General features: G+C 35.2%; 1 protein-coding gene across 1 annotated transcript in view; it reads right to left on the bottom strand.

Annotated features, from left to right (window-relative positions):
• COL11A1 (collagen type XI alpha 1 chain) overlaps positions 1-25,010 on the bottom strand; it is a 301,954-nt gene that overhangs the window by 108,565 nt on the left and 168,379 nt on the right. The window contains exons 31-37 of the mRNA XM_069090512.1: positions 24,554-24,607; positions 19,805-19,858; positions 18,216-18,260; positions 18,019-18,072; positions 17,873-17,917; positions 10,248-10,301; positions 1,031-1,084 (exon numbers count right to left, since the gene is read on the bottom strand). Coding sequence (XP_068946613.1) covers positions 1,031-1,084; positions 10,248-10,301; positions 17,873-17,917; positions 18,019-18,072; positions 18,216-18,260; positions 19,805-19,858; positions 24,554-24,607 — 360 coding nt within the window. The remainder of the gene's footprint in view (positions 1-1,030; positions 1,085-10,247; positions 10,302-17,872; positions 17,918-18,018; positions 18,073-18,215; positions 18,261-19,804; positions 19,859-24,553; positions 24,608-25,010) is intronic.

Raw genomic sequence — 25,010 nt, 5'->3', positions numbered from 1 at the left:
GAGGACCTGAGTTCAAATCCGGCCTCAGACACTTAACACTAGCCATGTGACCTTGGGCAAGTCACTTACCCCCAATTGCCCTGCTTTTCCCCCTCCAAAAAAGCAAATAAATAAATAGAATAGATTCACAGATCTGTTGACATCCCCTGAATTACTGGGATAGACATGATAGCAACTCAAGATCTTTTATGACCCTATGGTTGGACAAAAACAGCAGTTTTGTGTTGTCAGCAAAAACTTCCTAGATAGTAATTTGAGGCACATCATGTAGGTGCCTCATCTTTCAAATATAATTATATAGTTATATAGATTAGATAGTTATATATATATATAATTATAGAAATTTATACAAAAAAATACAAGTTTGATCATGTTATCTTAGATCATATTACATTTTGTGATAAGTCTATCAAGAAATATGGTTTCCTTCAATACCAGTCATGCACAAAGTCTTAGATAGCAATGATCTATCATCACTGTCACTATCTTAATTTCTTAGACCACTTAAACACAGAAATGGATCCTACTAGTATTTTTTTGTTTCTGGTCTTTGTTTCTTTCTTAATAGGATCATGGATACTGGGAGAGAGGAGCCCTTAGAGGTCATGAGTCCAACTCTCCTGATTTTTTAAATGAGGAAACTGAGACCCAGATGATAAAGTGATATGCCCAGGGTCACAAAGGCAGAAAGTAGCAAAGATGGGATGTGAACCAAGGACCTCTTGACCTAAATACAAAGCTTTTTCCACTATATGGTACTGTTAGCTCTAATAGATTTAGTAGAATTAATATATCTGTTTTATCTTAATTGAGTAAACACATTGTATGGGAACAGACTTTGAATAAATTTAGTCTTTAAAGAAAAAGAAAGGGAAGGGAAGAAAAAAGTTGTATATAACAGAAGGTAACAGTTTCTTATAAAATCGTCACTCTTTTGTTGCTTTGTTTATTAGAATGTTTTCTTTTTCAAAATTAAGTTTACAGCTTTTTAAAGTAGAAGAGTTTAAAGTAGGAAGATAGATTCACTTACAGTTTCTCCTCGTTGTCCTGGGTGCCCAGGAAGTCCATCTTTTCCAGGGGGTCCCTGAAATTGAAAATAGTAAAAGTAAAATTATGTTAGGGACTTTCAGAATCATCTGCTTTTTTGCTTAACATGCAACAAGGTTAAGGCTAACATTTTTTATCATGATTTATTTCCACAGGTATGGTATATTTTTAGATATTTAGTTGATTTGATAAATGGGTTAATGTCCAGCACTTTGTGAAATGATATTTTATTATAGCTCACAAAGTAACTCATGTACCTGGCAATCCATCCACTATATAAAAAATGGCCTTAGAAAAATTACAAATTTATATTTCATTTTTATGATTCCAAAAATTGATAACTTGTAATAGGGACCTTTTCTGCTTTTTCATAACAGCTAAAATTGGTATTTTTGTTACAATTTATGATTTTTAAAAAATGTTTCCAATATACTGTGTTCACATTGGTTCTTTCCACTGCACACATGTTACATTTCTGATAATTCATCCCATATACACCATTCAAATATTGTTTGCTGCTTCAGTCCATCTGTAGGAACATCAGTTGCCTGTACATGAAAACTGAGATAACAGAGGACAGTGTCCTCTAGTGGTCATCAGATAGATACTTATACCAACAATAAAAAAAGGAGTAAAGCACAGGCTCCAAAACATAGTGGACTTTTCCCTTTTTCACGAGACTTATTCCACACAAACCAAAAGTTATGCCACACAATATAAACCCTAAAGAGACAGGAGCTCTGCTCAGGGGGGGTGTTAAATTCTGTTGGAGCTATAATGTAAATTAAGCATTGAATAACAAGTTGTTATTTCATGTCTATGGGGGGGGGGGGGGAGGGGGGGGGAGAGAGAGAGAGAGAGAGAGAGAGAGAGAGAGAGAGAGAGAGAGAAATAATAAGCTGGCTGAACAGTATGGCCCAAATAACTTGCTATAAAGGAAAATGAAAGGTATTCAGTAATTGTTGCTAGGTTTTATTTTGACACTGATACATCAAGAATTCACTCCATAATCATTTTGTCCTTCACTGCAATGCTGATTGAGTGATGCACAGATCCAATCATCAGGAGCTTACAGCTCTGGAATCATAAGCAGATGTATGACCAATACACATTCCTAGACCTTTTTGCCCAGAAAGAAAAATGATATACCACTCTTTACAATGAACAAAGAAGAATTTATTTTTTGTAATAAAAGATCCCTTATTTACAGATTTTAAGCTATATTTTTAATTTATAGAGGATTTACTTACTGTTCTATTTCACACCTAAATTTAAATTGAGTCTGAGCTGAAGAGAAAAGTTTTCATCAGAAGGATAGCTTTTGTTCCCCTAAGCAGCGACAATAAATTTTGTCCCACCTTGCCTAGGACAGTCTTGGTTCAATCTGGAGTATAGGACCTGAGGTTTCATGGGTATAGGGAATATCCACATGAAGAAACAACTTCTACCAACAAAGGTTATCATTGTCTTTACAACTTGTAGTCTTAGAGAGTTACCTAAGGTATTGAGAGGTTAAGTGATTTGCACAAAAGTGAGCATTGAACCCAAGCCTTCCTGGATTCAAGAACAGCTCTCTACCCAATGGGATATTCAGACAGCAAGAGCAAATGATAACCAACGATGCCTGTATGCTAGTATGCTGCGACATAGACTGGAATATAATTCTAGTATATGCTATACTAAATTTTACTCAGTGTGAATAAATACAAAGCAAAGTCCCAGTTTTCTGGGTAGACTTCCAGTGGCAGATGAATGGGAAGTTGTAGACAAGAATTGTGCAGGCATGAATGAGTTCTAATTTGCATCTTTGGAGGAAGTACCCTAGTTTTTGAGATTTCAGGCATATCATTGTGTATAACTGAGTCGACCAGTGTCAGTTGGACTCTAGGTATTACTACTTCATGAATTCCTTAGTCTTAAAAGGCAATATGGCAAATTAGAAAGCAAATCGTAGTCTGAGAAGTTCACCTATGATTGAATTTGGGTCTAGGAAAAAGTATTCTCTGTTCCATGAGATTTAAAGTCCTTTTCAAAAACATCAAGGCACCTGGGCCAGGATTTTCAAGTCCTTTTTACCTGATTCTATATCCCACTACAGTACTATAGTAACAGATACAAGACACAGTCTAGGTGCTGCAGTAATATGAATGATGAAACCTCTTTACATTTTTTTAATGGTGCTAGTTTTAACTGTCCCAACTTCTGTTAGAGTCAATTACTGAGCCTACAAATTGTGAAGAAAGGAAAGGAATTGATGGCTCTTTCTTTTTCTGATTCCTTTCCATTACATGTCTCCTCATGACAAACTACTACATAAAAAATAATCATATTAATTAATCTGCTCCACCCCTTGGGATGATTTTCTATTTAAAAGGCCAGATAATGGTAAGAAATATATTTAACAAAAATCTAAGATCAAAAGTAGTCTTAGACTACTTAGCCTGGCAGAAGGGTTTATCTATCATACAACAAAGCTAATAATATATCATATTGATCTTTCACCATTCCTTTGAATAAATGGCCTCTAAGGTCCCTTGTAGTCATGAATCTATGAGCTTATGATCCCACTTCAGATATGACTATAATATACTATCAGTTCACGACACCGATCTGTCAGGATGTATTTTCTTGTCAGTATTTATCGTCTGAAATGGCAGAATGGAGTAGTACATAGAGTGTTTGTCTTGACATTAGTAAGACCTAGGTTCAAGTCTTTTCTCCACCACTTTCTAGCTATGTAACACTGGGCAAGTCATTCAATTTGAATGTTCTTGAATTCCCTAAGACTTCTCTACTAAAGTCATGAGGGAGTATATTATGATGAGGATTCTTTACGTCCATAGGTTGGACTGTATGATTACTGAGATCCTTTCCAATTCATAAATTCTATAATTAGGGACAAATCACATTCTGGGAATTCTCTAATCTGAAAAAAATCATAAATGTCTTGAAATGCTATATGTCTCATTCACATGGATTATAATATGCTTATGAACTTCGAAGAAATTGGGTATGTTTGACTACTCTGTGATGGGGAAGTGAGGGAGAAATGAAGGTAGTCTAAACTATGTTGCTCAGATCAAGTTAAAAAGTTATGGTGAACATACACAGAGCTAAAATATAGGGGTAGAATAGAATCATATATGCTTTAAAAGAAATAAAAAAGCCATGGGTAGCAATCATGATCTCAGACCAAGAAAAAATAAAAATAGACCTAATTAAGAGAGGTAATTGGGAAAACTACATTTTTCTAAAAGGTGCTGCAGATAATAAAGTAAAATCAATAATTTTTACAGCAAGTTTCACTGATAAAGGACTCGTTTCTCAAATGTATAGAGAATCGAGTCAAATTCATAGAAATTAAGATTCATTGCCCAAAATGATAAATGGTCAAAGTCTATGAACAGGTAATCTTCAGAAGAAGAAATCAAAGATATCTAGTCATATGGAAAAATGCTCTAAAACATTATTAATTAGAGAAATGCAAATTAAAACAACTCTGAGTTACCAGCTCACAATTATCAGAATAAAAGTTGGAGGGGGTGAGGGAAAATATGTATACTAATACACTGCTGGTGGAGTAGTGAAATGGTCCAACCATTTTAAAGAACAAATTGATACTATGCCTAATGGGCTACAAAATTGTGCATACCTGTTGATCTAGCAATACCACTACTAGGTCTATATCCCAAATAAATCAAAGAAAAAGGAAAAGGACTCATACGTACAAAAATATTTATAACAGCTCTTCTTGTGACACCAAAATATTGGAAATTAAGGGAGTTCTTATCAATTGGGGAATGGGTGAACAGATTGTGGCATATTGTATACACGGGGGTTGGTTTCACAAAAGCATGGATAGACTATATGAACTGATGCAAAGAAAAGTTAAAAAAAACCAGGAGATCATCATGCATGGTAACTGCAGTGTTGTTATAATGATCAACTCTGAAAGACTTGACTAATTTGATCAATACAATGATCCAAAAAAATTCTAAAGAACTCATGATGAAAAAATGCTGTCTCCAGAGAGAGAACTGATGAACTCTAAGAGAAAATTATTTTTGTTTTATTTATTTTATTTACTTATTTTTGCAATATGATAACAGGAAAATGTTTTACATGATTTCATATGTGTAAATTATATTCTATTGTATGCCTTCTTAAGGGATGGGTAAGGGGGTGGGAATGAGGATAGAATTTGGAGCTTGAAATTTAAAAAGAAAATAATGTTATAAAATAAATTTTAAAAAAGGGTGATGGCAAAATGTTAATCTAGAGAATAACATTGCATTTCTTTAAATGCAAATACATTCCTAAATTTCTATTTATAAAACAGTCACCACCTTTGATATATCCCAGAAAAGCTTATTTCTTCTGCATAAGTTGGAAAAAACTGACCTGAGGGAAATTTTATATGTGCTACAAAACTGAATGACTATATAAATTAATTTTTCTTTTCCCAGGGACACTTATAAATTTAGTCTTTCCCTTGTAAATAGAATTTTAAAAAATACTTTTTTGTATTTTAATAATGTTTTAGGTCTTGGTTCCCTGTTGTTGGAATTATTATATCAACTGAAGGTGCAATATACCACCAGAGTCTACTTGTATGGCAGAAGAGTTAGGAAGGAAAAATCTTCATTTCAGCATTCTATTTACTTAATCCAGTTATCTTTTCTCTAAAGTGGAACTAGTATGATAAGAAAGAATTTATTTTATTTCTTCTAGGAACACCTTTTTATTATTTTCCTTTCTCTATTTCAATCTAAAAGATGAAGATTTGCCTTTACCTCCCTTGAAAACTTAAAGCAAAATATACATGCTAGGGAAATGATAGGAATTTTGATTTTATATTAATATTTTTGTCTTCTGGAGAATACAGCAAAATACAGTCAATCAACAAGCATTGATATATTGTTACTTAACTCTTTGAAGTAAGAATGTCAGGTCTCCATAAATATAAGTTCCTAGAACACAGGGAAAATTCCTCACTCTTCTGTATGTATAGCATCCCCTCAGTGCCTAGCCCAGTGTTACCAGTGTTATGTACATAGCAAATGATCAAGGGATTATTAATGAATGAATGGATTAGTGAATGAAAGAATTCATGAAAAAATGGATGGATAAATACATTGGGAAGGGCTAAGCAGAATATTTATTCATCCACTTTGTGGCAGAATAAATACATGGTACGCAGGGAGAAATTGTTCATATCACTTCCTATAATGCATGTATGAGCAACAGTAAGCCTGTAAAGACTTTTTGGATTGCATTTTTGTTCATGTCAACATATATACATCATGGATTCAAATTATATGTGCAGCAAAACCAAGTCTCTAGGCTCAAGAGCTAGGAGAAGGAAAGGGGTTCTCAAAATTCTTGGCACTATTCCACCTACAAGTTTTGATTGAACCAACCAGAATAAGCTATTTAGGCAGTTTTGACTCGGCCAATAGCTGCTTTGGGGTATGTGTAAACTAATTGTACAGTAGGACAGACTGGAAATTACAAAATGAACTATTTTGCAAATGTATACAGAAACCTTATGGCATATGAGAAAGACTCGGTAAAAGAATTAGAAATTCTAGAAATCATTATTTCTTCTTTGATCCCTACTATTCTCTAACAGAAGAGATCATTGACAATTTCATGGGATTTTATTATAATGATGCTATAGAGGCATGGATAAGATTTATGCTCAAAAAAGATATTGTTGCTGTCATAAAGGCGTAGTTAGGTGGTACAGTGGATAAAGTGCTGGCCCTGGAGTCTGGAGGACCTGAGTTCAAACCCATCCTCAGACACTTACTATCCCTGTGACCCTGGGCAAGTCATTTAACTCTGAGAGCCTTTGTTCCTCTGTATAAAAAGCTGGAGATGGAAATGCAAAATCACTCTACCATCTTTTCCAAGATAACCCCAAATGGGGTCACAAAGAGTTGGACACGGCTGGTATCAATGGAACAACCACCAACAGCAACAACACCAACAAAAGCTGCCTGAGAGGATGATCGGTGCTATGGAGGTCTTTCAGATACTCATGTTTGGAGATGACATGGAATAAATTGCATCAAGTCCAGGACATTTCAAAGCATACTGCTAAATCAGATTCACTGCCACTCAAGATATAGGCCTATAACGTATACAAAGAATACATATTGTTCAGAGTAAAACAAGTTGTTGGATAGACAAAACAGAGAACTGGTCATAAGTCCACAGATCTGGGATAGATACTGAACAGAGACTTAGTCTAGAACTGGAAAGGAAGAGAAAAATGAGCTAGATTGCATTTTAGAAACTGTGTAGTAATTTAATGACTCTAAGCAAGTTTCATATTTTTATCAATAATCTTATGAAGAGACACAAAATAATAGTATTTGAAGAAAAGTGGTTGGTCACCCATAAGCCAATGGGGAAAAATAGGGTAAAAGTTGGTGGATGAAATGTATATCCTGAGTCTCAAGACATGATCACCTACTCTAAGGTTAAGGTATCCTATTACCTGGCTATTACCAGAGTGTAAAGCCTAAGTTTTAGCAGTGGCCCCTGCCTAACCATGTATTTTAACATTCACAATAATGCCAAGCTGTTTGGCAGGCAGGCAAGATTCTAAATTTTTGCTCCTGACAAATGGCAGAGGATTTTTTTTAAGCAGCCAAGTACTTAAGGATTTTGACTATATTGTAACCTCATTAATTCAGGCCTCTCTAATGGAGATTGCGTGATGCCACCCAGGAGCCAAGCTGCAGTTTACTTTTGAAATGTGTCTATAATTACAGAGGATTATTAACATATTAATAGAGTAAACAAAACTGTAAGGGTGATGTTTCCTCACTTGTGAAAACAAACAATTTGCTGGCACTTCTGATGTATCTATTTACATCCAATATAAATGGGGCATCACAAAATACTGCCTCAATACACATAATGATTACAGATTGTTCCCATCTGTCATTACAGGGAGAATCACAAAGTACATAGAGGGTTTGCCTCTCTGACTCAGGAAAACCTGAGTTCTAGTTGTAACTCTAAAGCATACTGTCTGTGTGATCCCAAGCATTTTATATTATTCATCACTGACAGCTGTCCTCCTTCCACAGGAACTATAGGACTATAAATTGCACCTGGAATTACCTATACCAAGGGAAATCAGAGATCACCATACCTCTGCTCATCCATTTCCCCCAAAGAAATAAATCTGAACTTTTATTTGGCTATATTTAATTATTAGAATTACGTTATGTACATTAAATTAGTTAAACTGAACTTCTTTAAAGAATAATCTAGAATTCCTATGTATTAGTAGTAAAAAAAAAAAAAAAAAACAGCATTGCATTCGGAGTCAGGGGCCCTGGGTTTAATTTCCTGCTCTGCTACTTAAGACCTACATGACCTGGAACAAATAAAGTAAATCTCTGGGTTTCGGCTTTCTCATCTATTAAATGAGGAGTTTGAACTACATGGCTTCTAAAGTTTCTTTAAGATCTAAATCTCTCATGCTATCTATTATTTCCAAACAAGTAAGTCAAAGTTTAACAGTATAGTTTATCAACTTTGATCAAGATATTTAACCTCATTGTCTCTCAGTTTCCTCATATGTAAAATGAATCAAAGATGCCTTTTGGAATGACTCTGAATTCTAAATCTATGATCCAATGAGACAGAATCATCACCTCCACTTACACCCTTCAGTTGTCATTCTAATGTCACTGAAGTATATTTTTAAGGGAAGCGAGTCAATCAACACCCTTTAGGTCATTCTGACCTTAGATAACAACACTCCAAGGATGAGAATAAAGACATTAGTCAATGAAGTATTGGAAACTATTGTACTGGCTGAAGATGGATTGAGTTATCCCCATTACAGCCTTGGTACACTATTCATCCCTAAAGCTACTGAGAGAGAAAGACAAGGCTGACTATCTGCAGTTTCCAAGAGGAGAGATAAATCATGTTCTGGCTATTGTGCGTTTAGTTACAGCCAGAATCATCCAAAGGACTTTAAACATCACAAGCATTGTAAACTGTTAGACAACTGAGAGGTTAACTGGAAATTCTAGCTGTCACCAAGACAGAATAGAGGACAATAAAGATAACAAGTGGATATGCCTCTTTCTGTTTTTCTCTGCATATCAAACAAGGCGGGGGTGGGAGGAATGTTTTTGATCACTGTTGAGAATACAGATCATGAAAGTAGTCCAAAGAGTGCTGGATGCTAAATAAAGACCTGAGATTATTTATATAAGGAATCAGAGAAACTAATGTTATTCTCTCTTGTCTGTTCTATGCATAATACACTGAGTAACCTGGAGAATATCGCATTTTAAAGCTATTCAACTAAGTGATTCTTCATTGGAGCTTATGTTCTAGCCACGTGAAATGAAAAAATATCAGTGCAGGGAAGAATTAGATTTGGAGGTAGGTACTCTGCACATTTTTTTCAATGTGGGATCAGGACATGAAACATAGGCTAGCTCAGAGCACTTTCAATAAAGTAAGAAAAAGTTCAATGTGACATCAACAGGATGAGAAGAGATAAGGTTATTTTAGCAGCAATCCATCAAGGCCTTGCAATTTACCCAGTGTATAATCTGTCTGGAACTCATAGTCTCTGCAAGTTGCCTGAGGCTCAGAGGTTAAGGGACTTGACCATGGTCACACAGCTATGAAATGTCAGAGGTCAGATGAGAAATCAGGTCTTCTTGAAGCCAAGTGTAACACTTTATCTTCTATGTGGCACTGCTTCTCTTTTTGCCAATAATAGTTTATATTAATTCAAGGGGGGAAGAATAGTTTTTCAGGGAAAGTCTTTAGGCACACTTAAGTTTTAAGTTACCACACTATGTTAAAAAAAAAAAAAGAAAGGATTTTTCAGTACTCCAGGTACAAGGCTAAGCATTAGGAATTTCTATTTCTTGTTTTTTAAAGATTCTACTTTGTTTTTTTTTCCCTTCAGAAGCAGTCACTGTGCAATAATTACAAATGAAATTCACAGTTACAAATTGGAAACATTTACAACTCATGCATTATTACTTGCCCTTTTATGCTTATGTTTTAATTATCATTATTACTTTGTGTTCCTTTTTGAACATTTTAATAAGTGAATTTTATTAGCACTTATAGATATAGGCTATTTAAAGTAAGGAGTCTAACTCTTTTTTTTTAATGAAAAGAAAAGAGAAAACAAAAATACTTACAGGAGGGCCTTTTGGTCCAGGGAATCCAACAGGGCCCTGAGGTCCTTGAGGTCCCTGAATTGGAAAAACAAAAGAAAAAAAAAAGACAGATTGTTATTATTTCTCATATTGGTGTTGGAGTTCTACAGAAGGGAGTTACAAATGAGAAAAAGTCATTTATGCATTGCACATATTGTTATCAGCAAATTGCTTTAATTCCAATACAAACCTATTGGCAAGATTTTCTGCAGTGCCTACCACTACGTCAGAGAATATAATGGGGAAGGTAAAAGGCATGACTTGCAAAATGACAGCTATCATTTGCAGTTTATTTCTAAAGCATTAATACCAAAAGGAATGAGACCAGTGCACTGTAGTAACAGAGCTGTGGAAACATAACGAGATAGGCTCTAAGCTAATCTAAAAGCAACATGGATTTATTTTCCTTGCACCTCACTTCTATTATGTGCTGTGAATTACTTCCATATTCTTAACCTGAGGACATTGCAGGCCTTCCTATTCATGCCAAACATTCAGAGACATTTTTATTCTGAGTTGGCTGCTATTGGCATTTTACCATGCACTAGAGACAACTGTAGAATAGGGATCTTTTATTCCATAACTCTCAGGAACAAAGTTCTTTAAAAATTCACCTCCATGCTTCCAAATTAGCATGGGGGCATTTCTGAACAATGAAAACAAATACCAGTTTAATATCATGGTCTGTGGAACTCAGAATTTCAGGTTGAAGGATAACAAGTAACTCTACAGAACACACTAGAGAATGTTTCAACTAATCACTGAAGTCTTAAATATATTCACTTAGAAGATAGTTTATCTTAACTTATTGCTGTAGATACTTGTCTTTTTTTCCCCTTTCCTCACTAGCCATTTCTTAATTTGAATCTAGGAGTAATACTGATGTTCAATATAAGCCTTTAGCATTACTTTTGTCAGTTTGGTATTTTAATGCCAAATTAATTTATTTGTTAATTAATTAACAAATTAATGCATGTTTTCTAAAGCTTTAAAGAATCTTTGGTTTCCTTTAAAGGCAACAATTAGGCACTATAAATGCCCTTTTCTTCATGCTTTTCTGAAGAAAGGTTAAATCTCAGGAAAGTATAAATTAATGGAAATTATCAATTGGTATACAGTTTGTCATATTTTAAAACAAAAATTGCTCAGTTGTGTCCAACTAACTGTTCCTGATCTCATTGGGTGTTTCTTGGTAAAGATCCTAGAATGGTTTGCCATTTCCTTATCCAGCTTATTTTACAAATGAGCAAACAGGGTTAAGTGACTTGAGTCACATGGTTAATTAAATGTCTGAGATCAGATTTGAACTCTGGAAAAGTAGTCTTCCTGACTCCAGACACAGCACTCTAGCCACTGCACCACCTAGCTGCCTTATAACAAAAGTAAAGGTTATCCAAAACCATAAGTGAGTATTTCCTAAACCAGCAAGGTATAAATAGCTGTATTTCCAGACTTAACTCAGGATTTCTTGAGAATTTAGTGACCATATATTTTGTAAGGACATGTGTGTTTGTGTCTGTATTGAGTGGAGAGGGTGGTGTGAGATCATTTACAGGACACACTATATATCTCTAAAACTTACATTAGGCATCCAGAAAAATGCAATAAAAAACCTTTGAGAGTTTTAGGACTAGATTCATGGAAAGCAACTGAGGATAGTGACAAAACATTGCTGAAAAATTCATACAAATTTCAGGAATTAAACATAAAATTGAATTAACTTGAGAATTTTGACAGGTATAAGGAAAGTATTTCTAAATTGGGGGAAGATATAAATTGTTATAATTATGGTTGGTTACTATCCTAATAAAATTAATGGTAAACAAAAACTGGAAAAAATACTAAGCAGAAAATAAACACTATATGAATTTTTTAATGTAATTTAGAACTATGAGTAACAATATAAAATTGTGTTAACTATTCATCAGTTACCAAAGAAATTGTTTTTCTCCAATTTCTTAAGCTTCTATTATAATATTTGATTAAGTAAGATAGGTAGCATAATGTTTGGAGCACTGAACAGGAAGACCTGGGTTCAAATCCTACGTAATATACTTAATACCTAAGTGACCCTGGGCAAGTCACTTAAAATTTTGAGTGTCCCAGTTTCCTCATCTGTAAAATGAGGCAGTTGGATTCAATTGCTTCTAAGGGCTCTTATAGATTTAAATCTATCATCTTCTCTCAGATACAGTTTCCTCATGTGCAAAAGGGATCCAATAATAGCACCTACGTAACTGTAACATTTTAAGGATCAAATGAAGTTAGGTAGCTGTGATAGTAATGGCAATTAAAGATTCCCCTGTATTGGCTTGGTTTTCAACTGATTGTGTTAAAACCCAGAGCTTGTTAATCTCACCTGTGGGATGGACTTGTTGATGTGAAAAGAAAGTCCTGAACTGGGAGGAGCTTGTGATTTGGATTTTGGAGATTTAGATTTGGAGAGATGAGAGGCAGAAGAACTTTTTGGAAGCAGCACCTCGTGGAGGCAGAGAGAGAGACTGAGAAGGATTGCTGGGGGCCACTTTGAATTGCCCTGGACTTTTGAGACCTGCCCCCGGAGCTGCCAAGGACTGAGGAGACATGGCTGTTTTGCTGGTACTTTGTCTGTCTGTTTTGATGTTGTTTTGCCAGATTTGTCCACTGGTGAAAGACAGACCTGTTGTTGAAGAAGTCCTGGAACCTGTCTTTTGGTTAAGAAGCCCTGAGACTGTCCTGCAGACAGAGAGTGAATACTGTCCACTGGTGAAGGACAGTGCTGTTGTTGCAGGGGTCTGGGAACCTTCCTGTTGGTTCAGAAGCCCTGAAGAAGGATTTTCTTGTTGTATGTTTACAGAAATCCTGGGAGAGGGTTTTGCTAATGTTTTCAGGGGTTCTAGGACTGTTCTACAGACAGAGGATGAATTAATGAAGGGACTGGCAATGTATCTTGTGGCCTTGCTAAGCCTTGTCTCCCCAGGAACTAAGATTGCTGAGAACTTGCCTCTTGTCAAGATGAAGAAAAGACCTCCATTTGGGTATGAAGTACTGTGCTTAAACTTGATGTAACTCTGGGATAGATTCAATTGTGATCCAGGGGTGGGGAACTTTTGACCTTTTTGTATTCTATGGTTGAGCAAATGAATGTACTTTACTTAGATTGGAAACTAATCTCCATTTGAGAAGAGGGACTTTGTGGTGGACTAAAGGTACAGCCTAGGGGTGGAGTAGTATTTAGAAGAGGGACTTTGTAATTGATTGAATGATTGGAAGGTCCTGGGGTAGGGTAGTACTTGGAGATTATTTAATCACTCTTAGTAAATGCTGTATTTGGAATGATGTCATGTTTTGACCTTCTCTGTTCTTGGTTTGTCACTGAATAAAATGGAGAGCACCTATGCTGGTATTCTGAACCTTGGGAAGTTGCCTTTGCTTGGCATTACATTACAGTAGCACAGTGGATAGAGAGCTAGGCCTGGAGTCAGGAAGACCTGAGTTCAAGTTCAGTTTCAGACATTTACTAGCTGTGTGATCCTGGACAAGTCACTTAGCCCTATTTGCCTCATTTTCCTCATCTACAAAAAAAGAGCTGGAGAAGGAAATAGCAAACCATTTCAGTATCTTTGCCAAGGAAAACCCAAACAGGGTCACAACTGAAAAACCACTGAACGACAACTGGACAATTTTAAGGAGCAAATGAAACAAAAAAGAAAGTGCTATTAATGCTATTACTATTAGATATAACACTGAGTTATACTGAAGTGATTTGAAGGGATTAGATAACGGATATTGCTCTATGATTTTGAATCTTTATTCTTTCAATTCAGTGACATTTTTAAGAGAAAAAAATACTAGATGGCATCAGTAAACACCAGCTTAACTTACAGCTTTGACACTTATTGACCATGTGACTTTAGACAAATCACTTTATCTTTTATGGCTTCATTTTTCTCATCTGTAAAAATGGAGACAATATTTCTATTTTCTTTCTCATAGATTTATTTTTATTTATTTATGCTTTTTTTGGAGGGCAGTTGGGGTCAAGTAACTTGCCCAAGGTCACAGGCTAGATTTTTTGTGGGGGGGGGGTTTGGTGTTAAGTGTCTGAGGCTGGATTTGAACTCAGTCCCTCCTGACTCCAGGGCTGGTGCTCTACTCATTGCTCCACCTAGCCCTCTACTCACTGCTCCACCTAGCTGCTCCTCTCATAGATTTATTTATTTATTTTTTAAAGCAATTGGGGTTAAGTAACTTGATCAAGGTTACACGGCCAGTTATATCTGGGTGTGGTGCTGAGTATCTGAGCCCAGATTTGATCCCCAGGTCATCCTGACATTGGAGCCAGTGCTCTTACTCGTTGAGCCACCTGGCCACCCTCATAGATTTATTATAAAGCAAATACTACATACTGAGTTATGAATATCTATTGGGGAAAAAACTAACATTGACTTTGTAAAAACAGATAAGACAAACTATAGCATGCATGTATGTATGTATGTATGTGTATTTGTGTGTGTGTGCACATGTACAAACTAATGGAATAGTAGGGAAAACTGAGGTAATTTTTTGCCTTGAATAGAAAGATTGAGAATGAAGACATTTATATTAACTCAAAATCCAGTACACAGGTGAGAAATATAATTATAAGAATTATATTAATGCTTTGTTATATTGGTTTTGGGAATAAGACGTACAACTATGGTATAAGCTAGCCATCTATTTTCATGCTCATATTGCAGAGTTTTATTTTCAACATGTAATATATCCAAATGAGTGAAAAAAATTTCTTTTCAAATGTTTTCTACTTTTTTTATTTGGAGCCAGAAATAAATATTTTCATACCCAAGGCAAAGGTGCTGCATACATTTCTCTCTCTGCTTTCCCAACTGCATTTTATTATGAAATTATAGAACTTTAGAGCTGGAAGGGACTTTAAAAATCATGTAGTCCAATCATCTCAATTTACCAAGCAAATAATGTTCACAGAGTGCTTACTATGTGGCAGGATCTATACTAGGTTTGAGGAATACAACTGAAGAAAAAAATAGTCCCTGCCTTTAAGAAGTTTGCATTCCTCTGGGAAGGGGGAAGGCTGTTGTTAGAGCATAAAATTTGTACAAGAATAAGTGAATAGAATATACACAGCAATAAAAACAATTTCAATATGAAAAGGCAGCTAATAATTAGGAAATGAGTGAAGTGATACCCACTCTGTGCTTTGAGGGGCATAATGCAAAATAAGATTGGAAAGGCAGGTGAAGCCAGATTATGGAAGGATGTTAAATGCTAGCCTGAAGATTGAGGATGAGGAAAAAAGAAGCACTTAATAAGTGACTTGCCTCAGATCATACAGCTAACTAGTCAAGAAACAGTATTAGAACTCCTCTCAATTCTAAATCCAGTATTTTCTTCCCTCAAAAGTATTTAATGGACTATTACTTTGTTTATTCTAAATGTAATTGAAATTTTTAAAAAAAATAAGTTTCATTTTTTAATATCTTCTCAAAATTTAAATTGCTTGCAGGGTGCAAAATGGAGTCTGTAAGATTTCTTTTTTGTACACACAAAATCTATTTTCTATACATATTTTTCAACAATTAAGATTTTTCTAATGGTAAGGTTATTTGTGAATCTTTATAAGTAGAAACTTTAATATTAAATTGAAAATCATATCAATTTGTGTGTATGTATGTGTATGTATTCACACACATATAATATCTATACTGCTTTGGGGAAAATGTTTTCTGAAGAGAAAACAGTGGGTTTTCCTAGTGAATTAAATCTTTTATAAACAATACCAGTAATATGCTCATTTTCCCCCTGAACTTCAGCAAATAAGATACATTCCATTTGGGCATTAAGAAAATATTGATTCAAACCTGCAAATTGGCAAATAGAATTCATTTTGGAAAGAAATGAGGAAGTACAAAATTCACTGGCTCATAGAGTTGAAAATTGCCAGAAAATAAAGCTTCTTTTCAAAAAAATCAAACTAAAGAAACATTAATTTTTCATCGCCTCACATTTTCTAGCCCATAGTTATAATTTTATCCAAATTAGACTGTCCTTTCCTCCTGTCACCTTTGAGGTCTTTTCTGGGTGTACATTTCATATTAAAGTCTATTTACTTTATTTAAAAAACAACCTAAGTATTGGATTGTGATGAACCAGAAACAGATGGGTTTGTACCCTTGATAGGGTATATATGGGGTATTTGTATTAATTATTTCTTAATTTTAAAAGTGTTGTTGTTAGGGTAAGAATTGGCAGACTATAAATTAATCTAGTTATCTAAAAGTTAAACTTCATCCAGTAGCAAACAGAGGGCATGCTCAATCATATGTAGTTAGCTCCACTGTGTAGCAATTGAAAATCAATTTTTCTAAATAGTTTTTCTATTTACTGGAATAGATGCTTTATCTTGATTTGAATGTATATTGATTGTAGCTTAATGGCTAATGGTAGACTCCATTTCGCCAGCATAATCCTGCATGGCCAGAATGCATACTCAAATGAAATGCCCTAGAAGGTGATAAGGGACATCATGGTTTCTATAAGAATTTGCTAAACCATTAAGTATGTTTGGTTTGAGTTTGAGAAGAGAAATATAGGCCAGTTCTATACACGGTTTATCTCATTTTTAACTAAAAACAAATTATTCTGATTTACCCACTCTTTCAAATCAGTGCAATAAAGAATGGGGTGTCACTTAACTGTGTGAACCTGGTCTTGAGGGAATTGGGAGGAATAGAACAGCAAGTGGTAGTGGAAGTGGGTGAATCACACTGACTTCCTTCTTGTGACTCAATTCTAGAACTAGCTCAGTTCTCTTTCTCTTCAATTATGAGTTTAGTTCAATTTCTGTCTTGTGAAAAAAAAAACTTCATTCAATTGGGAGAATTGGGAGAAAACCTTATTGCATTGTTTGAACCTAGTCCTGTGTGACTGGGACCTCTGCTAATCTGTTTAGAGGTCTTTAACAAAGGAATTAGGTTATGCCGACCAGAAATCCAGTTAAATTCTAAGAACTGATGCAAGGAGTTTTCTTACAATTAAACATCTCAAGTAACCTATATGTCTTATCTGAAAACTGGTCCCATACTGATCGGTGACTTATTGTTTTCATGGTCCTTTGACTGAATACAGACACTCTGCAGGAGCATCTGTATTTTTTTTTTTAATTTCTGGGAATTGCACCTATTCACTCTCCCCTTCCCAACTTGGAAAGTCCCAATCTCTCTTCCAATCAGAAATCGTATTAGCTAATTTTGAATCCTGATTGTCTTCTTTTAATTAATTGGCCTCAATTGATCAATGGTTTTTAATGTCTAAAAATCTGTCTCCCTCTGTATTTGGTGTCCTCTCCCAGGGTGAGGAGTTCTGGTCCCGATTTATAAGGCAATTGACATGCGTTGCTTAATAAATTGATATGCTCAGAAGCTCAATCCTTTGTTTCCTTAGTCATTTCATCTTTTGCCCAGCACAATCTGTCCAACTGGAGTATAGATTGAATGCGTACATGTCATACATGGCCAGATTGCTCTGCCCATAAATGATAAATATGTATTTTTAAAAATAACCAGCAACAAAAAGTTTCTATCTATAATATGCAGTTGAATCTTACGTACTCTTTCACCAGGTGGACCAGGTGGACCATCACTCCCCGAAGTACCCTGAGGAAAAGGAAAAGGAGAAAAATAAAATTTAACAGCACTGTTCCCTGTTAGTTTCTGTCCTGAACCAACAAATAGCTAAAGAATACCTGCCACCTTACCTTTGGGCCTGGTTTTCCTGTTGGACCCCTTGCACCTCTTGAACCTCGTGGCCCCTGAGGATTTGAAAATGAGAAAGATGAGACTGACCCAGCATCGGATATTTTGCAGGAGTTACAATTTTCTTTTTGAAAATACTCTCAAAATATTGAATTCCAAATGCAAATGCATAACCCAGTATTTAAATGAAGGTACCTACCGTTGGACCACGCTGTCCCCGAGGACCTGGTTTACCAGCTACACCCTGCCAAACACAGTTCAAAAGGTTTCATTATACAGTCTATTACAGTGAATTACAGGTCTGGGGCTGAATGAGGCACTGTAAAACCCCCTAAAGACTAAGATGCCATTTTGCATCTATTTAGATCTTCTGCATTTTAATTTAAGTAAACAGATTTTTTTTTTGTCTTAAAACCGATCATCTCAGTAAATTCACTGGAAATTTTATGGAAGCAAGGTTGACTCATGGGAACCCTCTATTTACATTATTGCAAGATATGCTTTTACCAAATACCGAAATACAAGGAAATTTTTGGGAGAAGGGCACTATAGAAAAAAATATTCAGAACTGCAAGCTCAACACTTTTATGTCAAGTGACTTATGACTTAAAAGGAGTTAAGGGAAAAAAAGGAGAGATGGGATTTGAATCAAGTAAAATTACAGACAGTCTATTCCCTATGAAAATTAAAGAATGGAGTGTAAATAAACAAAATACAGACTAGAAAAGCTAATAGAAATATATTCTTTTAAGGCAAGAAATCTAAATAAGGAACTTCAATAAATAGACAAACTATTATTGTATAGTTCACCCACATACAAGTTTTTTTTAAATGAGGAATCTCAATTTGCAGTCATTTAAAAAAATTTCTACCAGATACATTTACTACATATCACTCACAAATTTTACCACACATAGTACATATTATATATTTATTTCTATTAAACCCCTGTGTCTGTTTGAGACAATAATTATTATTCTTTTATCTTGGAGACCAAAAGAAGTTGAATGATGTTTTGACTTCATTGGTTTGGTGGGGGAAAACAAAATGGAACTTCCCATCTTTTTTTTTTCCTTTTGGAGGGCAATTGGGGTTAAGTAACTTGCCCAAGGTTACATGGCTAGTTGTGTGTGTGTGTGTGTGTGTGTGTGTGTGTGTGTGAGTGTATGTTAAGTGTCTGAGGCCGGAACCGAACTCAGGTACTCCCAACTCTGGGGCCAGTGCTTTTACTCACTGCGCCACCTAGCCGCCCCCCATATCTTTTCTAAAGCAAGTCTAAATGGGGGTAAAAATAAAGTCAGTTGAAATAATGCAATCTCTCACAAACCTGTTTAAAGTACAGTGATTTTTTAATTGCTAATTGAAATGAATTGGAAGTATATCAAAGAGATACATTACCCCAGTATGATTTAAAGCCTTCTTAAACTGTTCTCATCTAAGGTTTCCAAGGCAGTCTTTCGTTTCTGATAATTTCATCAGTTTTCTAAAAATATGATCAGTCTTTTTGAGGTGAACTTCAGAGATGGCAGAGCAATGACCTTCCTAACCTCTGTCTTACAGATATAATCTTTGCAGAACATTCGTGAGAGCTTTTCCCATCTTCTTTGATAGACAAAGCAGAATCTTGCAGCTTATTATTATTGGTTTATTTGTGTAATTAGCACAAGTTTCCCATCCTACTTGCTGCCTTCCAGATTTGCATAAACAAATGTCTGACACAAGATCATCCACAAAATTGTCAGTACAATTCTATTTAAATATATATGAAAGGATTCTTATATAGCATACCCTGGCACCTTTCTCTCCATTGGCACCTGGGAACCCTGGAAAACCAGTGGAACCCTATAAAAGAAACACATGTGAAAAATCAATTGTAAATGCTTGGTGATAGTTTCAGCTATATAGTCTATCTTTAATTTAAAACAAAATAAGCATGAAAAAGGGTGTTATACTTAAATCAGATAATTTTTTCAAGACACAATACAGCTTTGGTTCATATATTTTAAAATAAGCTTACCATAAAACTTGAAATTCTGAATGCATTAAAACATCAAGAGATAAAATGAATTTTAGCTTTCACTTCAAAAGTAAAGAACTGATCAAATAATACATTTCCCCTAAGGTGAAACCACTAATAAAAGGAAAAAATCTTTGAATGTGCCAAGATTTTTTGAGGTATTAATTCCACATTGTTCCTTTAAGCCCTGTGAATAGATTTTCCTCTCATTCTATATAAATTACTCGGTGGACACAAGAGAGGGATGAAATGAATAGCTTTTTAAAAATTTATAGTATTTACTTTCTTTACTTATGATCTTAGCAAAAGACTATAATGAAAGATTTTAAAAATTTCTTTCGGTATTTTTCCTTTTCATTTCCCTGGAACGATTTTTGTCCTCCTATATCTTGTCAAATCATTAAAGTAGAATATAATATTAATTTTCAATCATTATTAAGAATTTACTAAATGTTTACTATATGGAGCTTACAATCTAATGGTGGAGAAAACATGCAAAGAAATATGTACATATAGGGCAAACTGAAAGGAAAGAATCATGCATAGAACATCTCAATACAGATTCAAGGATTCAAGCTCTTGCGGGCAAGGAGATTTTCAGTTTTATCTTTGTAGTTCCAGGGCTTAACATAGTGTTGACACATAAGAGTCATTTGGAAAAATAATCATAGATAGATAAATTCAACTCAGCAAGCAATTATTAAAGGCTTATGGTATGTGTATTTGTGTCTATATAGACTCATAGATATGCTAGTGTATGAGCATGTGGGGAAGAGACAGGGACAGCAGAAAAAGAGTGAAAGACACAGACAGAAAGTTAAGTGGAGAGAAAGAGAGAGAGAGACAGAGAGAGAGACAGAGAGAGAGAGAGAGAGAGAGAGAGAGAGACAGAGAGAGAGGAAGAGACAGAGAGACAGAGGAAGAGAGGGAGAGACAGAGAGAGAGACAGAGAGAGAGAGAGAGAGAAGAGGATATATTCAGAGATACTGTGAAGGTAGAAACCACAAAATTTAGCAACAAATTTGTTATAAAGGGTGAGAATGAGAAGTTGAGGATGACACTAAGGTGTGAACTTAGGTGAATGGAAAGATGGTAGTGTTGTAGACAGCAATAATAAATTTGAATAGAAATAAGGACTTGAGAAGAAAGATATTGAGTTCTCTTTTAGAAGTACTGAGTTCAAGATGGCTATAGCCAGTTTGAGAAACTTAAAAGGTAGTTAGTGATGTATGACTAGAGCTGAGGACAGAGAGGCCTGGATATACAGACCTGGAAACAATCCACATAGACATAATTGAACCTATGGGAAGTGATATCACCCACAAGGAGAAGAGAAGACAGGACAGAGTAGAGCATTCAGAGTTAGTAAGTATAATACAGATGAAGACTCAATAGAAAGAGATTGAAACAGAGCAGTAGAATATATAGGAGCAGCATTACAAAAACCTAGTGAAGAGAGTTTTCAGGAGAGGGTGAACAACAGTGTTAAATAAGGCAACTAGGGAACATGGTGGATAGTGTTGGGCCTGAAGTAAAGAAGACCTGAGTTCAAATGTGACCTCATAAACTTTAGCTGTGCAACTTTAGGCAATTCACTTAATATCTCTCTTCCTCAGTTTCTTCATCTGTAAAACGAGAATAATAACAGCACTGAGCTCCCAGGGTGGTTATGAGGATCAAAAGAGATAATAACTGTAAAGCACTGAGCAGAGTTCCTGCTTCATAGTAAGTGCTATGCAAATATTAGTTATGTTATTACTATAATTAATCTTTATTATAGATAAAGAAGGATGAAAAAAGAAGAGACCACTAAATCTGGCAATAACGAGAATCAATAACTTTGGAGAGGATAATTTCAGTTTAATAATGGGATCAAAGTCAAGATTCCAAAGGGTTTAGAAGTGAACAGGAGGAAAGAAAGTTGAGGTAGCTAGAGAAGATGCATGTCTCAAGGAGTCTAATGATGAAGGGGAAGATATAGAAGGTGACACCTAGTGGGTATGGTAGGATCGGGTGAGTGTTTTGTTTTTGTTTTTGCTTTCTCTAAGGATAAGGGAGACATAACTGTTACTGTAGGTAGTAGAGAAAGAGCTAGTAGATATGAAGAAATTGAAGATGAGAGAGTGGGGATGATAGGAGGAACAATCTGCTGGGGAAGGGATCAGAGGTGTATGTAGAAGGGTTGGCTCTGGAAAGAAGGGACATATCCTCATGTGAGTCCAGTGTGAAGGAGGAAATAGTGGAGGGAGAGGATGTCCAAGTGATTTGAGATAAGAAGGAGATGTTGCTGAATGACCTCATATATTTTGGTGAATTATGAAGTGAGGTCCTCAAGTAAGAGGCTGGGGTGTGAGTGTGAGCCAAAGGATCCTTGAGGAAACACAAGAAAGTTTTCAATAGCTGTTAGAGGATAATGAATCTGCTAGAGAAAATATAACAATTGCCTTGATGCATTTTTTTCCCTTTCTTTGTAGTCCCAGTGCTTAGCAAATGCCTGCCATAGAATAGGAGCTTAATAAATGCTTGCTGAATAACTAATTGATTGAACTGAGGACCCAGGTGAGATTAGATAATATATATCTGGAGTGGACCCAATCAGCATTGTTACATGTTTCCCTCAACTCCATTCAACAAAGGAGGAAAGTATTGGAAGTAATTCAGAGTTGGGGTTTGGCAAGGCACAATCAATGATAGGACATGGGGGAAAGGTACAGTATATACAAGTTAGTTCGCCAAGGGGTGAGAATGAAGAGAGGCAAATGTAGCCAATGTAAGGGTAAATGTAAAATGTAAAAGAACTGAGAGGCAGAAGGATAGAAAGTCATGGAGATGAGAAAGAACTTAGGGTGATAAGGCTGAGGAAAAGATGGAATGATAAAAAATTATGATCAGATAAAAATTCTGAGCTCATGAACAAAGAAATTAAATACTTGCAAAGTGATCTCTGTGTCTAGCTGGATAGAGTAGAGGAATAGTATGCCATGGGAAGAGATTAGGTTAAGGAATTGGGACGTTTGGATATTTGAGGGAGTATCAGTATGTATATTGATGAGGTAAAGAGATAGAAAGGAAAGAGAGTGAGCCAGGCACAAAATCAATTGAAGAAGGAAGAAGAATATATCAGGATTAGATAGATAACAATCAATCAATAAACATTTATTAAGTGCCTACAGGTCACTAGAATCTGGAGATGCTGCTAATGATGATGATGACAAAATAAGTGTTTTTATGTAGCATCTATTATGTGCCTGACACTGTGCTAAGAGCTTTACAAATATCTCATTTGATCCTTACAACAATAGAAGGAAAATGTTATCACTATCCTCATTTTACAGATAAGGAAACTGAGAGAAGCAGACGTTAAGTGACTTGCCCAAAGTCACATAGCTAGTGTCTAAGGATAGATTTGAACTAAGGTGTTCCTGACTGTAAGCCCAGTACTCTATCTATTGTGTTTCCTAGATACTTCTAGGTGTTCTATTTGGATAGCATGACATCAAAGTTAACAGAGCTTGCTTAGTGAAGGTAGTAGAGCCTGAGTCTGAAGTAGCAATGGGGAATCAGAGACACATGCAAGCACGCACACACACACACATTAGGCTGAGAACAGTATGTGGTCTAGAAATCACAGAAATGGTAAATTCTATAATAGAGCAGTCCATTGACATACCAGTGACAGTACTGTCCATTTGATGATAGATTTCAGAGCAAGAAGTAGAAAAGAAATGCACAAAAAAATGTCATAGCGCATGGGTAGGGATGGATTTTAATCTGAATTTTTAGAGGGACTATACAAATGAATAAACTTACAAACATATATGTATATAAGATATGCACACATGTATGTCAAACTTGTATATATCATATTTTGCTTTAAACACAAATGGATATTACCTGATATATTCAAATATTAAGTAGACCAGAGGCATAAAAGAAAGATTTTCAGGTAGGATTTATATTTAATTAGATGAAAAGGGGGGACAGAGGAAGGAGATACTCTACCCCCTAAAAACAATATAAATTGCCAATTTAAATGAGTAAGTACTACTATAACACAGGGTGCTAAGAGGTGAAGATGAAAAACTGGAAATATGCATCTTTGACTCAGCATGCTTGTGAAGAAGTTTGAAGTAAAAGTAAGGTAGTAAGGTAGTTAATAACATAAGAAAAAAATACCTTCAAAGGTAAAATATTTTTGGACAAATATGTGCTGGAGTCAGCATAATTTCAAATGAAGTTCATATTTTTTTAAAAAATCATGGATGTTGTTACTAATATTTCCTGAAACGAACTAGGGTCTTTCCTTATTCCTCTTTCTTTCTTACTCTCCTTTGCATTCAAAATGTCCACATTTTGTCTGATTTCCTTTTGTGATATGTTACATATATTAATTATGAAACTTTGGTCTTTGCTAAAAATAAATCTATAAGGAAGATTGCTTTGACATTTCTCTTAAAATGTTTTTGTTTAGAAAATAGAGGCAGGCAAAAGTATAAAACCTAAACAAATGTTTTCTTTACCTTTGGACCTTGTCTTCCTGGATATCCTGGTAATCCTGGAACTCCAAGTTTCCCCTGAATTTAAAAAGAAAAACAGAAAAAGAACATTATCTAAATTGACTTAAATTGAAATGTTGCACTGAAGATTTTAAGTACTTCAGTTAATAACATTTGCACATCTTCCTGTTCTTTGTATGGATTTATTTGTTTAGGTCTATTATTCTAAGGCACTATCACCCTTGACTTTCAGCTCACTATTTTCTTTGGAAGAGAAGAGAAATAACTATTTTAGCAAGTTCTCAACATTCTAGCCAGGAACAAATTCGTATACTAAAGGAGCCAGAGTGGTTAGAATTCTCTGCTTGGGAAAAGTAGTATGGGGTGCATACTAGTACAAGGACAATTTTGGACTATTAATCTATCCATCTATCATCTATCTATCTATCTATCTATCTATCTATCTATCTATCTATCTATC

The sequence above is a fragment of the Petaurus breviceps genome, unplaced genomic scaffold, assembly GCF_028583685.1.
Source record: "Petaurus breviceps papuanus isolate PSGF00001 unplaced genomic scaffold, PetGlider_PUasm1.0 186, whole genome shotgun sequence".
Taxonomy (NCBI): domain Eukaryota; kingdom Metazoa; phylum Chordata; class Mammalia; order Diprotodontia; family Petauridae; genus Petaurus; species Petaurus breviceps.
The sequence above is the reverse complement of the archived record's forward strand: the minus strand, read 5'-3'. Positions and strand labels throughout refer to the sequence as shown.